The sequence below is a fragment of the Strix uralensis genome, chromosome Z (assembly GCF_047716275.1).
Source record: "Strix uralensis isolate ZFMK-TIS-50842 chromosome Z, bStrUra1, whole genome shotgun sequence".
NCBI lineage: Eukaryota > Metazoa > Chordata > Aves > Strigiformes > Strigidae > Strix > Strix uralensis.
In genome coordinates, this window is record NC_134012.1 from 21,577,655 (window position 1) to 21,596,966 (window position 19,312).

Sequence of the window (19,312 nt, forward strand, 5' to 3'; positions counted from 1 at the left end):
CAGCATCTTGTTACTAGAAATCAAATTAAGAAGAAGAGTCCTTGAGTCATGGTGTCTCATATACTAATTTAAGTGCAAGTTAAGAACACTTGCCTGGCATGATGGTCTCTGAGAACATTGCTGTAACAAAAAGAAATATTGTTTTTATTGTGTTTGCTAACAGGGTTTGTATATTCCTAATGTATTCCCTTGCAGGAAGATTTAACCCATTTTAGTCTGCACAGACTGGGTGGTAATTTATTTGAATTTTTTTCCACTGAAACATTCATGGCTACTATCCGTAAGGCAAACAGTGTTCTAAGCTGAAAGTTTACACTGGAAGTTATTGAAAGTAAGGTTTACATTTATTGAAATCCTGATTTTGACATTTAAAGATTTCATATTTAAAGACTTACAAGAATACCTTAAGTAGAAGTGTTTAGAAATTAAAACCACTTTTTCTGAAGTCTCTTGCAAGTAATACAAATACTCTGCCTCCTGTAATACTAAGCTGCAAGATAAAAAGTATGACGCTGAGGTCTCTAAAGATAATAGCAGATAGTAAGAAACGGAAACGTTCATTTGTAGGCACTGGGTCTCTTTATTCTTTTTGGCAACTTCTTTGTTTAACCTGCTAACTTTCACAGTTTTGACTTGAAGATTGTAAATCAGTTCATCTTGATATTATGAAATATTAAAGCAGTGAAAATACTTGGCTTTGGTGTGATGTTTGTATTGCTAGAAACAAGTCTCTATCCTACTAACTGCAGTGGAAAATTCCAGTAAAACTGCTTTTAAATTGGTGTCTCCAGAGTAGCTGTGTTCAGTGTTGTACAGCGTGTGTCATCATTAAATATTTAAAACTGTAGGCTTTCTGGCTGCTTCTTGACTTGCATTGTGTTCAATGGTTTTGACATTGCATAACCTTAATGTTTATCTATTAAATATTCACCTGCTGAAGTAGCTGTGGAAGTAATACTTTAGCACAGCTATTAATTCAGTGCACATGTATGTTCTTTGAAGAGACTGAATCTAGAACTGTCAGCAAGTAATTACTGAATGAGCAAACTGACAGGATACAGGTGGGGAGATGAATCTGGAGAGTCTGTGCTTTAAATCTGTATCACAAGTGGAATAGCTGGACTTTGACATCAATAATGAATAGAAACTGTATATCCCATAGTCCGCAAGCTGCTTTTGCATGGGAATTAGTTCCCTTATACCAGTAACATTTTGTGGTATCCTTGTTTTTCTCTAGTGATGCTGACTTGCAGTAATTACAGATTACTAATAATGTTTTGCCAAAGAAAACCAAACTTCAGTTACGTTAGGTTTCTGAAGTTTTGTGTTTCTTTCAGACTTCTTGGCTGGCCAGAACTTCTGGTGCTTAGCAAGATGGCTAGAGATAGTGTTTGGATATTGGTAATGAGGTACTGGTTTTAATGTATGCTGTTCCTGTGACTAATCTGCCCAGATTCCAGTATGCATCAGTTAGGATACAGGAGTACTCACTGGGATACTTTCCATGCAGGGTAATCTTGTGATAGGTGCATGTTCTTAGATGTGAAGAATACCTTGTAAACACCCTTGAGGAATTTAAAGGGAATGACACTGAAACTGAACCTGTAATGTTAATGTTTACTGGTTAGAGCTTATTGCTTTTCTTTACTTGCTTTCTTTAAATTACATTCAGTATAGGCCTTGACTGTTATGTCATACTCTTCCAAACAGCATTACCAGCTAGGGTATGGGCAATAGACATCACTGGATCAGCTGTCACCATGAAAGAAGTTATACTCATTTGATAGAGGAAAGGTGAGAGGATTTTTACAGATACTGTTTTATATCTTGATAGATACTCCGTTCTGTAGCATAAGGTAAACTTCCTGCAAGTTAACAAACATTTTTGTGCATTTCCCCTCTTCTGAGGGGCTCAGAGTGAGTTTATATCCCTGATATGTGACAGTATGTGTCCGACAGTGTGAATTCCCCTTTGGAAGACCATGTTGCTACTTTGATTTCGTCTTGGAAGGAATAGGGGGGAAATGAATGGGGGAAAAATGACTGTATCACTGGTTTTATACAAAAAGGTGAGTGGGAATCCTTTGTCCTGGCTCTGAGTAGAAGTCCCACTTCAAAGAATTTCCGTAAGATTTATTATGTGTTGTTGCAGAATCACCAAATGGCTGAGGTTTGAGGCACCTGTGGAGGCCTCTAGTCCAATCCCCTGCTCAGAGCAGGTTCACCATAAGCAGGTTGCTCAGCCCTGTGTCCAGTTGGGTTTTGAACATCTCCAGAGTTAGACTCTATGATCTGAGTAATATGATGCTTAACCACCCTTTACCATGAAGAGTTGTTTTCTTATGTAATGAAATCTATATGGGATCTCTAAATTAACTTTTCTGTGTTTCAGTTTATGCCCATTGCCTCTTGTCACTTGATACCACAGAAAAGAGTCTGACTCCATCTTCTTTACTCCCTTCGTTAGATTTTTATGGCTAAGATCCTGCTGAGCTGCCTTTTTTCTAGACTGAGCAATCCCTGCTCTCTCAGCATTTCCTTGCTCAAAGACGTTTTCAGTCCCTTAATCACTTTTTTGGCCCTTTACTGGACTCACTCTGGCTACAAATACCAGTATTGAGGGACCCAGAGCTGGAAGCAGCCCCATGCCCCCCCAAAGTGTCTCACCAGCAGTACTGAGTAGAGAGGAAGGATCACCTTCCTTGACCTGCTGATAATGCTTCTACTAATATAGCCCAGGTGACTGTTGGCCATCTTTGTCACAAGAGTACATTCTGCTGGCTAATGATCAGCTTGGTGTCTACCAGGACTCCAAGGTTCTCTGCCAAGCTGCTTTTCAGCTGTTTGCCTCCCATCATGTACTGTTACATTCCTTCCCAGAGGGAGGACTCTGCTTTTTCCTGTTGTTGAACTTCTTTGAGGTTCTGGTTTGCTGAATTCTACAGTCTTTTGAGGTCTCTCTGGATGGCAGCACAACCCTCTGGCCTATCAGCCATTCTTCTGAGTTTTGTATCATCTGTGAAGTTTCTAAGGGTACACTCTGCCCCATCATCCAGGTCACTAGTGAAGATGTTAACCAATATTGGATCCAGTATTGGAGGCCAGTGACTAGTCTCCAACTGGATTTCATGCCACTAATTGCAACCCATTGAGCCTGGCAGTTCTGCCAGTTTTCAGTCTATGTCACTGTCCCACTTAACTAGTATGTACTTAATACTGATGTAGTAGGTGGACTTAACGTGCACTTCATGAGGGATGTTACGGGGGAGAGTCTGCAGCCTTACTAATGTTGAGACAAACAACATCCACTGTTCTCTCTTTGTCCACCAAGGCAGTCATGTCATTATAGAAGCCTATTAGGTTGGTCAGACATGATTTCCCCTTTATAAATTCATGCTAACAACTTCCAGTCACCTTGTCATTCATGTGACTGGAAGAGATTTTCACGATTAATTCCTCAATCGCTTTCCTAGGGATTGAGTTGAGATTGACTGTCCTGTAGTTGCCCAGAGAGCAGCAGTTTCTTGATGCTCTTGAAAATGGGTGATACTTACTACTTCCCACTCCTCAGAAACCTCCCCTGTTCCCCATGACCTTTTAGAGCCAGCCAGGAGTTGCTTTGCAATGACATCCATCGGTTCCATCAGTTCCCTCAGCACTTGCGGGTGCAGCTTTTCAAGGGACATGGTCTGTGCAGTTTAAATATTCCTCAGTGTGATCCTCCTCCACTGATGGTAAATATTGCTAGTCCAAGACTTTTCTACTGTCTTGTTCTGTACAGATTTTTTTTTTTGCCCTTCAGACCTCTTGCCAAATTCAAATTCAGGTGGGCTTTAGCTTTCTTAGCCTCATCTGTGCATGATTGGACACCATTTATGTATTCCTACTTTGACATCCTGTACACAGCATTTTTACGTTGGAGTTTAAACCCTTGTTCATCCAGGCAGACTCCCAGACACCTTTGCTTCATTTCCTGCTTGCTAGGATGGACATTTGCTTGGAAGTGATCCTTCACTCACTGGAAATTGGTGAGCAGGGATATTAACATGGTTTCCAGACCTATAAAGCTGTTCCAGCAGCTTGCTTTGTAAGAACTGTGGTATCCATGCCTGTGCTGCTGGGCTGTGGTAATCACCAGGGAGGTCCATCAGAACAATGTATGGGTAAGTTCATTCTCAGTACTACTGAACTTGAACTGCAGATCATGCAGAGCTTGTGAATTAATTACTTGCTTCTAGCCTATCTTAGCGTCACTGACCAGGAGGGAAAGAAGTTTTAGGTATTAAGTGTTGCCTCACAGGATGCTTAATTGACTTGAGGTGTTTCTTTGCTTTTTTATGTGTGTGTCTTCCTCTCTTCATAAAGAATACCTCCCTTATTTCTGCTTACATTGTACTTCCTCAGTCTTATCCTATCTAATGTGTTGAATCAGAACAACTTTGACAGCAGGGAGCGGCTGGATGGAAAGTCCAATTACTGCATTAGATTGCTTAGAAAATGGAGCTATTTAATCTATCAACATCGATAGAACTACTTTTAGAGCAAAGCCTAGGTAGTTTGTAGACTAGGAAAACGGTAGCACCATAAAATACAGCTTAGGGGTTTTGCAAGCCTCTGGTATCATCTATTCAGACACCCTTTTGTCCTGTTTGAAAGGAGTTTGAGGTTTACATTCTGCAACCACTGTTATGAGTACTTGCAAGCCTGCATGCTTAGAAAACAGCTTAGTAACAGGTGTTTATCTGAGTTCAAAGCTAATATAAAGTCCACAATATCTCCTTAATCTTCAGCAAACTATGGGGGTTTTTTTGAGTTTCTTAGTAGTGAAATGTTGTTTGACCGCCAACTGCATAGTATTCTTATTAAATATAAAGATAAGTCACGGTCCTGGTTTAACCAGGATAGGGTTAAGTTTCCCCAGCAGTGGGGGGGGAGCTCTAGCCTCTAGCCGGGTTATTCAGATACCATGCGGACCTCACATCCTGGCGCATTACATTTCCTGGGGCGGGAGCGCGGTGCGCGTGGTTTTGTACATCTACTCCTCTCACTGCTGTATTGGTAGATATTTTGCTCTGTTCATTGCTATCACTATTACTGTTATTGTTGTTGTTTGTTGTGTTGCTATTGCACTGTTGTATTAACCCTTCCATTATTTCAGTCTTGGGGCTTTGTATTTCACTCCCTTTGTGAGGGAGGGGCAGTGGCCGCATGGTCTCAGACCCTGGCAGGGGCTAAACCATTACAGTCACTATTTTTCTTCCTTAGCTGACGGTCCCTTCCAGGAGTTCTGACTTATCTCCAGAGGACCTGACCAAATGCATACAGAAAGAAAAACTTGTGTCTAACAGCTTAAATCTCAAGGTCATTCTGCCCCATGTGGCATGGAGCTTTATTTCTTGAAGCTCATAGCCAAGTGGGCAAGTAGGGCAAGTTCCTTCATTCCTTAGCTGCTGTATTTTTCTACCTCTCGGGTAGCCATCACTGTCCTTGCTGCTTCTTTGGCTGAATGCAGGCAAGCTTTACTCTGTTTTCCTGTCTCTGGTGCAGCTTACCTCTCAGACTATCTGCACCTGGGAATATCATAGGTGTATACTTTTGCGTGTAGAAAAGCAGGAAAATGACTCAAGATCTAGAAACTGTTCTTTCAAAAATTGGGTGTATGTAGTGTGAGGGTTGAATGAACAGAATAAAAAAAGAATTGGTTTCAAACACAACTCGCAAGTATTGGTCTTTGGCTGCACAGCCATATACTGGTAGCAGATTTACCATTTCAAGAAAAAAAACCTGTTTTTACAAAACTCTGGTGTTAAACTGTTCAGCACAGAACTGGCAAAAATCAGTCGCTTGACCCAGCTGTGTCAATCTACCATACAGCGGGTAGCTGAAGTCAGATTCCTCTTATTTTTGTATGACTTGGAAGACACTGCTTTCCCTGTATCTTGATTTCTGTAGTTTGACTTGTACTCATTGTCATCAACTTTGCAAATACTATTTAAACAAAGGGCATGGTTAGTTAAACAGCAAAATAGTAACAGTAGTGTCTCTCCTTTCCTTTCTTCCTCTGAAAGAACTAATGTTGCTCATGAGATTTAGACTCAAGTATTGAATCAACTCTAGCAAGTTTTAAGAAATCAGTATTTACATATTTGCCTTTCCTGAAGGACCTGTTAAATTTTGCATCTAACTTGTGAAAGGCTCTTGGGAATCAAGTATTCTGTCATGTGCAGGAACGTGACTGTTCTTGTAATATTATCTGGTGTCTTGTTTCCAGTAGTCTACAAGACTTTGTCATTGCTGTAATTTAAAGTGGTGCTGCATAGTATATGGGTAAATTACTTATGATGCTGCAAAATGACCATAATCACTTTTTACTACTCCAGTTCTGATAGAGAGGCTTCCTACAGAAGGGTTATAAGGACTTAAGTCCTGAACACTCCTGCTGTGTGGATCTGACCAGCTAGTAGTTGATAATGTCTTCTAGGAATAATCCTATGTTGACTTTCTTAAGTGGCAAGAATTGTGTCAAAATAGAAAATAATCTATAGATTCCCAGGTAGTCTACAAAACTAACTACTACTTTGTGTTCACACTGTATCTTGACAAAATCGCAAGAGATATCAGACATTTTTAAAGGAAAAAAAGACACTTTTAACTTAATTGGAAAATACCCATTGTCAGTGTGTGTCACTGGATTATAGAAGAGGTCCCTGTGACATCAGAAGCTGAGGTGGAGAGGTTTGTACAGAGTCACATAGCAGATTCCTGCCATGACCAGATGTCAGGAATATCTTTTTTTTTAGTATTTCGTGGGTCTTTTTTTGGTTGACTGTTTTTTTTACACTTAGACACTGAATCCATAGGCACTGAATCCATTTTTGCTAAAGGGTCTGTGGCTTTCTACCTGATACTTTGGTGATAATTTTCATGAGCTCGTCTGTAGACATTTCCCTACTGCATATTTCTAATAATATAAAAAAAACGAGGGGGCAAGTAGAAGAAAGAGGACTAAGTAAGCTTTTGTCCAGTGGGCTCAGCTCCAGTGGAAAATAAACTGAAACTGCATGGAAATTGGGAAATTCTGTCATTCCTGCCCTAAAACTGGACACTGGCAGCTTTTCTATTATGATTAAATTTGCACATCTTCACAAAAAAGGTGAATTAGGAGAAAAGACTGAGGGTTATTCCCAGCTGCCTTTGTGAGAGATGAGAAGACAAGGACTTTGAACACAGGTCTCCAGCTCTTGCGTGGCTCTTGCATTATGGCTTACCAGGCTGTATGTTGGATAGTGTGCTATCGACAGCTCTGAGTTTTGTAGGTCAGCCCTGTTCAGCCACGTTTGGAAGATACCTTGCACAAAGCCTCTGAGTAGAAGGTTGAATGACCACAGCAGTGTTCAGGGGTACTGTTTGTTTAGGCACTGGGGTGTTCTGTCTCAATTGCCTTTTTTGTTTGGCTTCCGCAGGAGTCTTAAGAGTCTGCTGTCTGTGTGGAAGTGAGATGGGAGGATTTGAAAAGAAATATCAAGGGATTAGGCAAAAGATACATTTAAAGAGTTAAGTTCCAGCTGCCCAGAGCTGGCTGATCCTGCGTTTCAGGGAGGGAAGGAAAGGAGATATATCTGACCACTTCTTGAGGCTCCTTTTTACCTTCACATTTTGTACAGTTAAAACCCCAGATAAAGCGTTCTGTCCTGTTCCACAGGCATGGATGTCCTGTTCTAATGTTTCCTGTAATAAGGGTAAACCACTTGTAACAGACTTCCATGGGAAGTACTGAACTCTTGAACATGCTGATTTTGCAGCATGCATCTAAAGGGTTGAAGAATCTAACTGATAATCTTAATAAAATGTATCTGACTGATACTTTGAGGCAGCAGGTAAAAACTTATGTCCAAAAGGGCCTGAGGAGCTCGCTGTTACTTGGCATTTGGTTGTAAGACCTCTGTGTTGCAGGAATTGGTGAGCTGCTCAACAGCCAAAATGCAAGTTACATTCCTACTTCTGCCATTCATTCTTAGGCCTATAAAAGTGACATAGCAGAGTTTATCTTGAGCTCATGAATAATTGTGTGTCATTTGGTACCAAGCTCAACACATGTACAAAGGGCACAGCACTTGAAAAGCACTTGCAAACCTCTTAAGTGCTCTGGACTGTCTCTCTGTGTTTTTGACCTAGATCTGAAACTGGATTCTTCATTCCTTGTATTTTTCAGTGCTTTTCAGTGATAATAAAACATTCTTGGATCTTCTTTTTAATCTTACAGTAAGCTAACTGAAAACACTTTCTCCACCATGGCTTGCTGGAGTGTGTACCTAGCTTTTCGCCTTTATTTGAAAGTATTCCTTAAATTATATATGAGTTCATGTAGTCACCTTCTGCATCGTCTGTGTTTCATTCCTTCAGTGTTTTCACAGAAGCCAGCACCAAAAAAATAACTACCATTGCAAGGTAACTTTTCCGGCTGCCCGTAAAAACATTTCAATGTCTCAGAACAAATGACGCTGTCCTATTTCAACTGTTTTTAAAGTGTCTGATTTCTAGTAATTTTTATTTTATTTTTCCTAAGGTTTCCTATGCGCGACCAAGTTCAGCTTCTATCAGAGATGCAAATTTATATGTTAGTGGACTTTCAAAAACAATGACCCAGAAAGAACTGGAACAGCTCTTTTCCCAATATGGACGCATTATTACTTCTCGTATTCTGGTTGACCAAGTCACTGGTAAGTAGGAGTTTTGCACTTCCTCTCACTTTTAGACTGGCAGTTAAAGAAATATTTTGCCTTTCAGTACAATAGTCTTGTCTCTAGAATGTGTGAAAGGTTAGAATGTATGAAAGGTGTATGTAGGCCAGAAAATGCAATTTTCTGCTGGAATTATTCATAAATATGCATGGACAAAAAATAGATTGTGGAGTGTACTGAGCCAGCTTGAGTCATTTGCACCCTGAAGGTGCAGGTTTGAAGCCTGTTTCATGGCTTGTAATAAATTTACAGCTGCTATAATCTTCCTTTCCAAGCTGCTACGTAAAAATAGTCCCCATGCAGTTTATGAAATGCTTTTCAACATTTTTTTATAAAAAAATAAAATTTTATGCAAAAATGCCCAACTGGTTCTCTGAGGCTAGGATTACAAAAGACTCAGACTGATAATTGCTGTTAAGACTGTTTTCAAGGTTGCCTCATTAACTTTGGGCCCACTGAAGAACATGAACTTTGAGTTCCTTGGGAGCAGATAAGGTCTGTGCTTAGCAGCTCCTTAAAGATCTAAGCTCTAGCAGGCTAGTTGCCTTGTCACAGTATGTGTCTTAACCAGTGAGTGGGTGTCAGTGACACTCTGAAGAGTAACCAGACTTGGACAGTAATGCATGGGGTTTTGCTGGCTCAGATGGCTGATCTTGAAGAACTTTATAATTTGCTTCCTTAACCTGCTTCCACCAGGCCTCTTCCAAAAATAAGCAATCAAATGAAATGCCAAGTACATGACAGAAGTATTGAGTGTGCAAAGCAAAATACAAAGGAGCAGGGCTCTCCAAATTCTCATCTTTCCAAAAAACTAGGAGTGTGAGGCAGAAGAATTCATTTATTCACATAATTATTCCCTGAATAATAAGCTAGCTTGGATATTTTTTTGTAGTTGTACCTTCTCAGTCACATGTCATTGTGGGTGACAAATAGCTTTTGGCTGTAGGAGGTCAAAGTTTTCAAACGGTCTTTCTTTGAAAGCATTGTGCATGCCAGCATTTGATACTTAGCTGACTTGTAGAGGACCTCGTATGTACTCCTTTGCAATTCCACTATGTTAACAGAAATCTCAGTATTGACACATAATACTTAGGGAGTGTTTTAATAGTGTGAGTTGGTGAGACTGCAGAGAGGCAGAGAAAGGAAAGCTAAAGGCCCAATAGTGACTTGCAGAAGCAGCAGATTTGCAGGTCAGATTTCTGGTCTTTGTGTAATAAATAGCTGTTTACAGTATGTTCCTGTATATTCATGCATAGAAATGGGATTTGACAAATGGGCCAAATAAGTAAATGTGATTAAACTTAAGAATGTGTACTGTAATTCTAAGTACTCATAAATTCTGGTATGTCCACAGTAGCTTGTTGTTCAGGTTTAAGTTTTTTCCTCCTTCCTAGTAATTTGGAAGAGGTAGGCTCAAAGTGATATGAGTAATAAGGTTGTGACACAAATTGACATGAAAAAAACAAAGTGGAAGCTGTGACATTTGCCTCTTTAAAGCTTTCTTATGCCTGCTCATTGTCACTTTGGTTCAAATCATCATTGTTTATGAACAGAATACATTTCTTGTTGTTAATGATTATTGTTAATTGGCTCAAGTATTGACACCTCAATGTGTTTATATTTAAGCCACAGTATAAATTTTTGAGGTGCGAAGTTCCTAAAACCTTTCGTAAACACTTGGTGATCCCCTTGCATGTTGTCTTTGACTTTTCTATACCAAGGAAGAATCTATGGCCCAAGAAAAGTTTTCTTCAAAAATAACACCTACAAAAGTATAATGATATGCTGAAACTGAATCTTTACTTAAAGGTAACAGTTAAAAAAGACTGTTAAAAAAGGGCTGTAATTTCCATTACTGCAATTTAGAACTCCATTCTTCGTCCTCTCAGCATATTTGCTCCAAAGGGAACTTCAAAGGGTGCTGCAGGAAAGCATAAGCCATTTCTTGCTGCTAGGGAGCAGGTGACTAAGCTATTCACAGAATTTCTGTGCCTTTAGATACTGCAGAGTAGCATGAACTAAACAGAGGTTACAGCACAGCTGGCTCTGGGTTCACCTCCATCCCCCTCCCCAAATTGCTTTGTTTCAGAATTACTCTTTGGTGCACTAGGTTTAAGTTGTCTCCACTGTGTTTTTCATCAACCTTCCAAGCTTTCTATACAGTGTATCTTATGTCAGTTAAATTTAAAAATAAAAATAAAAAATTCCAGTGGAAAAGTCACACTTCTTTGAGCAACAGCTCAGTGCTAATAAGCTCAAAACTATCATGAGTTTACAGCAATTGGCCATTAACATAGCAATTGGCTGTGAAAATCAAATGTTAAGATCTAATATTCCAAAGTCTCTGAATTAATTATTATATGCTTCCTTCACCGTCTGCAGGGGTATCAAGGGGTGTGGGGTTTATCCGATTTGACAAGCGAATTGAAGCAGAAGAAGCTATCAAGGGCTTGAACGGCCAGAAACCTACAGGTGCCACAGAGCCCATCACTGTAAAGTTTGCTAACAATCCAAGCCAAAAAACCAGTCAGGCCATTCTTTCCCAGCTGTACCATTCTCCAAACAGAAGGTATCCAGCACCTTTAGCTCAGCAGGCTCAACGTTTTAGGTAAGTCTGTACAGTACATACTTGTATGCAACTGTGCTGGAATGGGTCTGTTTGTTTCCCTTCCCTGCTTGTGTGATTTCTGTGTTTGAAGGAGACACATGAAAATGTTGAACTTCAGCTATGCTCATGCGATAATTAGAAGCAAAAAATGCATTTCATCCTATTGATAGCATTTCAGTATCTAATAAACCTACTTAGAGTTAAACTGAGATGACGTCTTTTTCTTCTACACAGTCACTAAAAAAAAAATCCATTTTTAAAGGTTACTTTTAATTTCTTAGATTCTTGTTGATTAGTGTGCAAGTTGATTCATTTAACATTGACCTAGGCAGTTCAATTTTCTTAGCCATATGGCATGCCATAGCCAGCCTCCTTTTCCCCACCCCCTATCTTTCCTCCCTGTTCTGGCTTTCAGTTTTTTCCTAGTTAGTTCTCTGAATCCTGCATGCCATGCTTTGTCTTCTCTTATTACAAACTTTTGTAATGAATATTATCAGATATTTTCTGCATGTGTTTTTGCGGCTGTATGTTCCCATCATGTTGAAAGTACAGCCATACTACAGCCCTGTGATATTTAGTGTATTGAAAACGACAGATGGTGAGAAAAAAGTGAAACAAATATTGCATTATCTACATTCATGAGTACCTCGGATTTTTTGCAGTGATTTTGATCGTTTCTTCCCACCCTCTGCCCCTGGGCTATGTGACTGGAATGTGTTAAACAGTAATACACTTAAACAGTTTCTATTTTACTTTTCACGAAATAAACTCATCTAACAGTTTGCTTCAAAGAGCATATACTAAACTTAAAAAAACTGCATTGGCTACCCTCCCCTTCAGGCCGAATATTCAGAGTTCATGGACTGCAATTCTGAACAAAAGTTCATGACTGAACTTCTGAATTCTTCTTTTCTTCAACTTTTCAGCCATACATGCTGGAAGTGTTTCACAGGTGTAAATGTCAGCACTAGAGTAGGCTTTCTGCCCTAAGGGAATAGGTAACCAATTCTTTTCATTATTTGGTGGAGTTTCTTACCATTTCTTAAGGAATAAAAGGGTTAACTTAAACAGTGTGTAGGCTCACCACTGTTCCATAGCAAGAGCATAGGGGCAGAAGTTACACTTGGGGGATGGACCCAAGTATATTATGAAACAAGATCATGAGGGAGCTGTTGTACAGCCTGTGTGTTACAGCATTCAACATACTCTGGCAAGTCTGGACTGCTGACTCCTTGAGTTTTTCAGAGTGCACTTTTCCCAGATACTCAGCTATGTTTGACATTGGTTATACTGGCTGGGGTAGCATCTGTATTTAACTGATAGTCCAGATAGATCTATTAGGATTTGTAAAAATTCTCCCAACTTTGAGTTTTTTCTTTGGATAGGACCTAGAAAGTTCTTTGCAGTTAAGTAATTTCAATAGCATACCCCTGTCCTGCAACATTAGGCTTTGAACCTTAAAAATGTTATTTGATTGTGTATTTTTACGAATGCCTGTTTAAATTTTACTGGAAATGTTTTTCTGAGATACTGAGTGTAAAGTAATGTCTGAGAGCACCATAAGAGATATTATGATTTGCTCCACTTAAAAGTATAATGGTAACAAAGTACTAAGTAGGTACCAAGTCTGCAGTGAACAGGAGGAAGAGTGAAATCCTGCTCACTTCTCTTGATGTGGATGGAAGAACAAAGTTGAACTGACTGGTCAAAAGGTAAACTGGGGCAGCAGACAAAATTAGATTTTTTTTTTTATTAATTTTTTGGAGAAGGCCTTCAGTCTTCTCTTTCCTCACTAAGAGACAGCCTTGCCGAGTTTTAAATTTTTATAACTGTTACCATCTTTTTTGGTTTTTTAGGTCTTTGCTGTTGTTGAAGCATTCCAGCTCTGCTGACTGTAGTTCTGATTGCACTGATGCTTCAGAACTTTCATGTCTTACATGCAAGAAATCTTAGCTGTTGACATTTCTGTCCTAGTTTGAGCTCAGAGGGCAACTGAACACCATGCAGCTGCTTGCTCATTCCTTCCCCCTCAGGAATGGGGAGGGAAAATAAAACAAAAGGCTTGGGAGTTGAGATAAGGACCGGGAGGGATGACTTACCAGTTATGGTTGTCAGCGAAAGACAGACTCATTACGGGGAAGAAAAAGAACATCAATTTAAACACCACCACCACTTAATCTTCCAATCAGAGTAGGAGAGTGAGAAATACAACCCCATCTTAAAAACACCTTCCCCCCCAACCCCTCGCTTCTTCCTGGGCTCAGCTTTGCTCTCAATTTCTGTCCCTCCTACCCCTCACTGGGGGAGGGAATGGGAGTTGTGGTCAGTTCATCACCCATTGTCTCTGCTGGTCCTTCCTCCTCAGGGGGAGGACTCCTCACACACTTCCCTTGCTCCAGCGTGGGGTCCCTCTCATGGGAGACAGCCCTCTGTGAACTTGTCTGACATGAGTCCTTCCCACAGGCCTCAGCTCTTCACAGACTGCTCCAGCGTGGGTCCCTCCCATGTGTCATGCTCCTCCCAGCAACAGACTACCCCAGTGCAGCCTTCCCTCAGGGTCCTGGCCTTCTCCAGGCACAGCCCCCTGCTCCGGCGTGGGGTCCTCCGTGGACTGCAGGTCGGCGTCTGCTCCACCGGTGACCTCCATGGGTGCAGGGGCACAGCCTGACCTCTCACCATGGGATACAGGGGAATCTCTGCTCTGGTGCACCTCTCTCCTCCTCCTCCTCCTCCTCCTTTCCTCCACTGACCATGGTGTTTGCATAGGTATCTCCCTCATAACTCTTCTTCCTCCCAGGTTCCCCTTAAATACATTATCACAGATGCACAGCCACCATCACTAATTGGCTTGACCTTGGCCCGAGGCGGGTTGAACTTGGAGCTGGGGAGCTTGGAGAAGGTTCTCACAGGGCCCACTGCTGTAGCCCCTTCCCTGCTACGAAAACTGTGCCACACACAAACCCAACACCATTTCAGGCAGGATTACCTGATGCAGGTGCCCTGTTTCTATTAACAGTTGACAGAGGCCTGAAAACAGTCAGTGTAGACTTTAGTAGTAAAGAAGCGATAGAATCAATACAATGCTTTTTTTTCTTATTAAGAAAAATCTTGAGCTGGACTTTCAAAAGCAGCTATATGTAATTATTACTCAGTTTCTGTAAGATGCCTAACTTAAAGCATCTTTAAAAATTGTCTAGTGAATGCCCCTGAGAATTTTTCCAGAATTTTTTTAAGTTGTTCAGGTAACTAATGAAAACTGCTACGGTGTATGAAAACCTAAGTGAGCTGCTCTACAGCAAGGACGTGTAAGTGGTGGTGTCTCTAGAACTGTTCACCTTCCTCTCCATCCCCAAATGTTAATGACAAATGTTAATCCACACTAAGTCTACTGATAGTAGTCAGGCATTTTTTAATTTCCTATTTTCTGCTTTTTTAGGGATTCGGTGTCTTGCTTTCTTGTCAGTGCATCCTGCAAACCTGGCTTACTGCAGAGTCATAATTCTCTGTCCTTTAAGACCTTTACTTAGCTGCAGACAAGACCAAATAATTTTTCAAGTTTTTTGTGCACAAGTGTCGTTACACTACTGCAGCACTTAAGTCTCGATTCTGCATACCAGTAATGGTTCTTAAATCCTGTAGCTCATTACTGGAGAGAAATCACAATAAGGTACAGATCTGTAAGTTAGCTGTAAGCTAAAAAACTAAATCAAGTGTACCTTTTTTACTTAAGTTCATATCTTGTGGAGTCCTGAAGAGAGCCTTTAACAAGACTTTCTTTTCATATGTCTGGGCTTTGCAAGGAAGAAACCAGAGCTTATTTAGGGTAGAAATTTTCTTAGAGAAGCACTTTAAGGGACTTCAGGAATAAGATTAATGGGATTGGTAGGCACTGCTGTTCTGGGTATTGACTAGATAATTCCAAAGAGCTTAGAATTTTGGTGGCATACAACAGTTTAGCAGGTTGCGGGAAGGTGATGGAAGAAATACATGGAGCAAGCTTACAGTCTAACATATGTATGTATTCTAAAAACATTTGATTCTGGAAAAGAGTAGGAAAATGAAGAATGTTTGCAGTTCATGTTTGAACATTTGCAGCTGCCTCCAAACCCTGCATCTGTGCATATTTTGGTCAGCAGATTGTCAGAAGACTCTGTAGTGTCTTAGTTCAAAACAAGTTAGTAATCTGGAAAATTTCACCAAGATAACTGACTGTAACTTCATGCTAACAGTCTTTGACTTAGGCTAAAGTTGTAGTGGTGCACTTCCTGAACTGAGCTATTTATGGTTGTGAATACTACACAAGAACATCTATTTTACGTTCACTAACTGTATCAGGTGTAATGTGTCACAGGTCTGTCAGTGGTGGTAATTTAACTTTGCATGAGGTTCTGTACAGTGCAAGGGATGTGGCCATAATATACCAAATTTTCTTAAGATTAAAGTGTGGAAAAGTCTGAAGACTGAACATTTTGCTAAATGTTTTTCAGGTTGGACAATCTGCTCAACATGGCTTATGGAGTAAAGAGGTAATAAAGCACTTAGGTTCATAGTAACCAAATTACTAGGTATTTTGTGTTCTCTTTCAATAGGACTTACGTTGGATTTTTGCATGTTGGGACTTTGGCCGAAATTGTTCGTTTTGGTGAATTGTGCATGAAAGACAAACGTTTTCTGGCAGTTCCATGGAATTCCTGTTTCAAATGACTTCTAATCCTCACTGGTTTTACAGCATGCTTTTCTTTTGGTTTTCTGTGTTACTTCCTTTCAGACCTAGCACTGTTCTTCCTACTTGTGTATAGTATTGTACATAGTATTTGTGCGGTTGGGGAAAAAAACATTTGCAATGTTACCTTATTAGTCTGGCCAATGTGTTCATGCTGTGAAAAGCCTTGTATCATTTTGTCTTTTATTCTGAAATGTCTTTGCTGGGTTTTTCTGTGAACAGCTTTATGATTCTGTTTTGTTTTCCCCTATTCTTCAGTAGGTTTCCTCCAATGACCATTGATGGAATGACCAGTTTGGCCGGAATTAATATCCCTGGACATCCAGGAACTGGATGGTGCATTTTTGTGTACAATTTAGCCCCTGATGCTGATGAGAGTATCCTCTGGCAAATGTTTGGACCCTTCGGAGCAGTAACCAATGTGAAGGTCATCCGTGACTTTAACACCAACAAGTGCAAAGGTTTTGGATTTGTGACTATGACAAACTACGATGAGGCAGCTATGGCAATAGCCAGCCTGAATGGATACCGCCTTGGGGACAGAGTATTGCAGGTCTCCTTCAAAACAAACAAAACGCACAAAGCCTAACAAGTTATTCTCAGTGCATTAATACATGAAAACTATACAACAAAGGCAATTTACAAGAGGCTTTATGCATTAGTAAATGCCTTTGTTGTATGCCAGTGTGGAAATGGGGATAAAATGACTACTTAGCATCCTAAGAATATGTGAGATTTTTTTATTGCTAATATTTGAATTAAAACTTCTTACATATCTTTTGTGTTTGAATATTGACAAGAGGTACAGGGTTTTTACCTGTCACAATGCATATTCTATTGCCTTCTTTGAAGAAGGTAGACCTTTTAAAATGTTTCAGCTAAGGGAAGAAGTTTTTTCTTTACATGACTGCCTTTAACACATGAGTAAATATTGAGGCTTTGTGTTACACTGTTTAAGTTGGTTTTTGGTTATTTCTTGATTTGCCTTGTGTTTAATTTACATGTTAATGCATTGTTGTTTTGTGTTCAAGAAAAGTATTTGAAGTTTACATTTTATTTATGAAGTTGTAAGCAGTATTTATTTTATAATTATCATTTGGGTTGGGGAATGGGAACACATTATAAAAGCTTATTGTAAGAATACTGGAGAACTTTTCGTAAAGCAGTACCTTGCCAAAGAGATAAGAGCCTCTTTGATGTGGGTTTAAAAAAGCATCTATTTTTATAAAAAAAAAAAATTTGGAGAAACTTTTTACTGGTCCTGGAACAAATATTTTGACTTGAATACTTTGAGAAATCTCTTCATATGACACCTAGTGAGCTTTTAAAACTTACCAGGAAATTTGCAATTGTTGGGGAAAATTTAGAAAGATTTATGATGTAGAAATACTTTTGAGACCTTTGTATTAAGAAGTAGAGTCAATGGGATGCACTGTTGGTTTCATTTTTGTAATCATCAGTGGAGTCTTTGATCATCCTGGTTATTAAGTGATAGGTGGCTCACATTAATTTGTGATTTTGAAACAAATGAAAATTTAAAAAAAGAATATAAGAGCAAGCAGGAAACTTAAAATACTGAGATGGGGGAAAAAAAATCTGTTCTTCCTAAAGAATTCCCTTCAGATAGAGCTCATGGTGTTTAGTGATGTACTTGCTATTGTTTGAAGAATTGTTTTGTCTTTAAGAAAAGACATTGAGCATGGTTTGCGCAGTAGCAAATCAGCAGAAGTGGCCCGAGTTGGGTGTTCTTGGAGGTATTTTGAAAGCTATGTTCAAGGCTAACACCTGAGCTTCGTGTAATGTAAATAAGACCTTGAGTTACGAACCTTTCAGCTGATTTTGGTTTGAGTTTATTTTATGTTACATGCCAAGTGATGTTCAATTTTGAATGTTTTTGTATGAGTTTTTTCTTTGTAAATGGCATTAACATTGTTACTCGAGGTCTGCTTATTCATTTTTGTTGTCCTGAGGACTTGAATTTACAGTGCATCAGATCTGTTGCTATTTTTGTCTGTAGATAGTCTAGCTTCAGCTGTTTATGGTGATGCTACATTTTTGTTTATAAATATGTTTGTGGTAAAAAAAACGAGTATAATCATAGGTTTTGAACAAATTTCCTTACATTTTTCATACAAAAACCATAAATACCTGTATGCTATTGAAATTTAACTTTGTATGATGCTTAAATCACTATTTGGGGAAATAGAAAAAGTCTTTACCATGTATTGAAAAAAATTTAAGAAAAAAATACAGAATATTTTCTGATTAGCATCTAGCTTATAATTAAATTTTTAAAAAAAGCTGAGGGTTTGATGCCTTCACCAGGATGCACTGACAACTATGTAGTTACGTCCTGCTTTTTGTATAAACTGAGATGCTCATATGCTTCCCCTTAGAAAAAGCAATGTTCTATGCATAACATAGTTGTACACTATCTTTGCAGTTGCTTTTGGTTCATATTCTTTTAAATTGTAGTTATAAATTTTTCAGTATAGTACAGTACATATACTGTGAAGCGCGTGCTAAAGTGAATAAGCGAGTTTTCATGCTGACCCACTCAATGCTAATCAAAAATCAATTGGCTTCCTGAGCACTTCCTCATTCTTAGGTGCATTTAGATTGTTAAAGCTAATCCTCTGCATTAAAAATTGTATATACTATAGAAATCACAAACTTTCCAATGTGGGGAAAACAGTAGCTACATGCTTCTTTCCTATACTACTGTAGCAATTAACGGCATTGATGAGAAGGCATGTAAATTGGGCTTCACTTTACAGTGTTTATCAGAGCACTTAGTAAAATATAAGGCTGGTATTTATTTGAAGTTGTATAGTATGAATTAATTCGCATCTGTTGGAATAGAAAATATATTCTGTTGAGTATTTAAGAGGTTGTACATGTTTTCTTTTGTGTTTGGATCCTTTGTACTTTTTCATGTTCAGTACATCAATAAACAAAGTTGAAGGGAAAACAGTGTCACGAGCAGGTCTCTTACCGTACTGTCCTCTGCTTTAATAGGTAAGCAGTCTGAGCTGAGAGGTTTCTGCAAAGTCTCTGCAAACCTAACTTAAGTTCCTAGTTACCAACAATGAGGTATGACAGTGGAGCTGAGTACCAGTTCTGTTACGTTAGAATTATGTCAAATGTTTCATTTTGGTTTTATACAAACCACTCAATACTTAGGCTGATAGAATAAATGAGGGTGATTAAACACATTCAGAAAAAATAAATTTGCTATCT

General features: G+C 39.3%; 1 protein-coding gene across 9 annotated transcripts in view; it reads left to right on the top strand.

The window, feature by feature from the left end:
* ELAVL2 (ELAV like RNA binding protein 2) overlaps positions 1-19,037 on the top strand; it is a 102,902-nt gene extending 83,865 nt beyond the window's left edge. For 7 of the 9 annotated variants that reach the window (XM_074856139.1, XM_074856142.1, XM_074856146.1 and 4 more), the window contains 4 exons: positions 8,567-8,720; positions 11,124-11,349; positions 15,837-15,875; positions 16,331-19,037. In XM_074856139.1, coding sequence (XP_074712240.1) covers positions 8,567-8,720; positions 11,124-11,349; positions 15,837-15,875; positions 16,331-16,661 — 750 coding nt within the window. In that variant the 3' untranslated portion in view covers positions 16,662-19,037. The remainder of the gene's footprint in view (positions 1-8,566; positions 8,721-11,123; positions 11,350-15,836; positions 15,876-16,330) is intronic. The other 2 variants (XM_074856145.1, XM_074856141.1) reach the window with 1 other exon arrangement.
* The last annotated feature ends 275 nt before the right edge of the window (positions 19,038-19,312 follow it).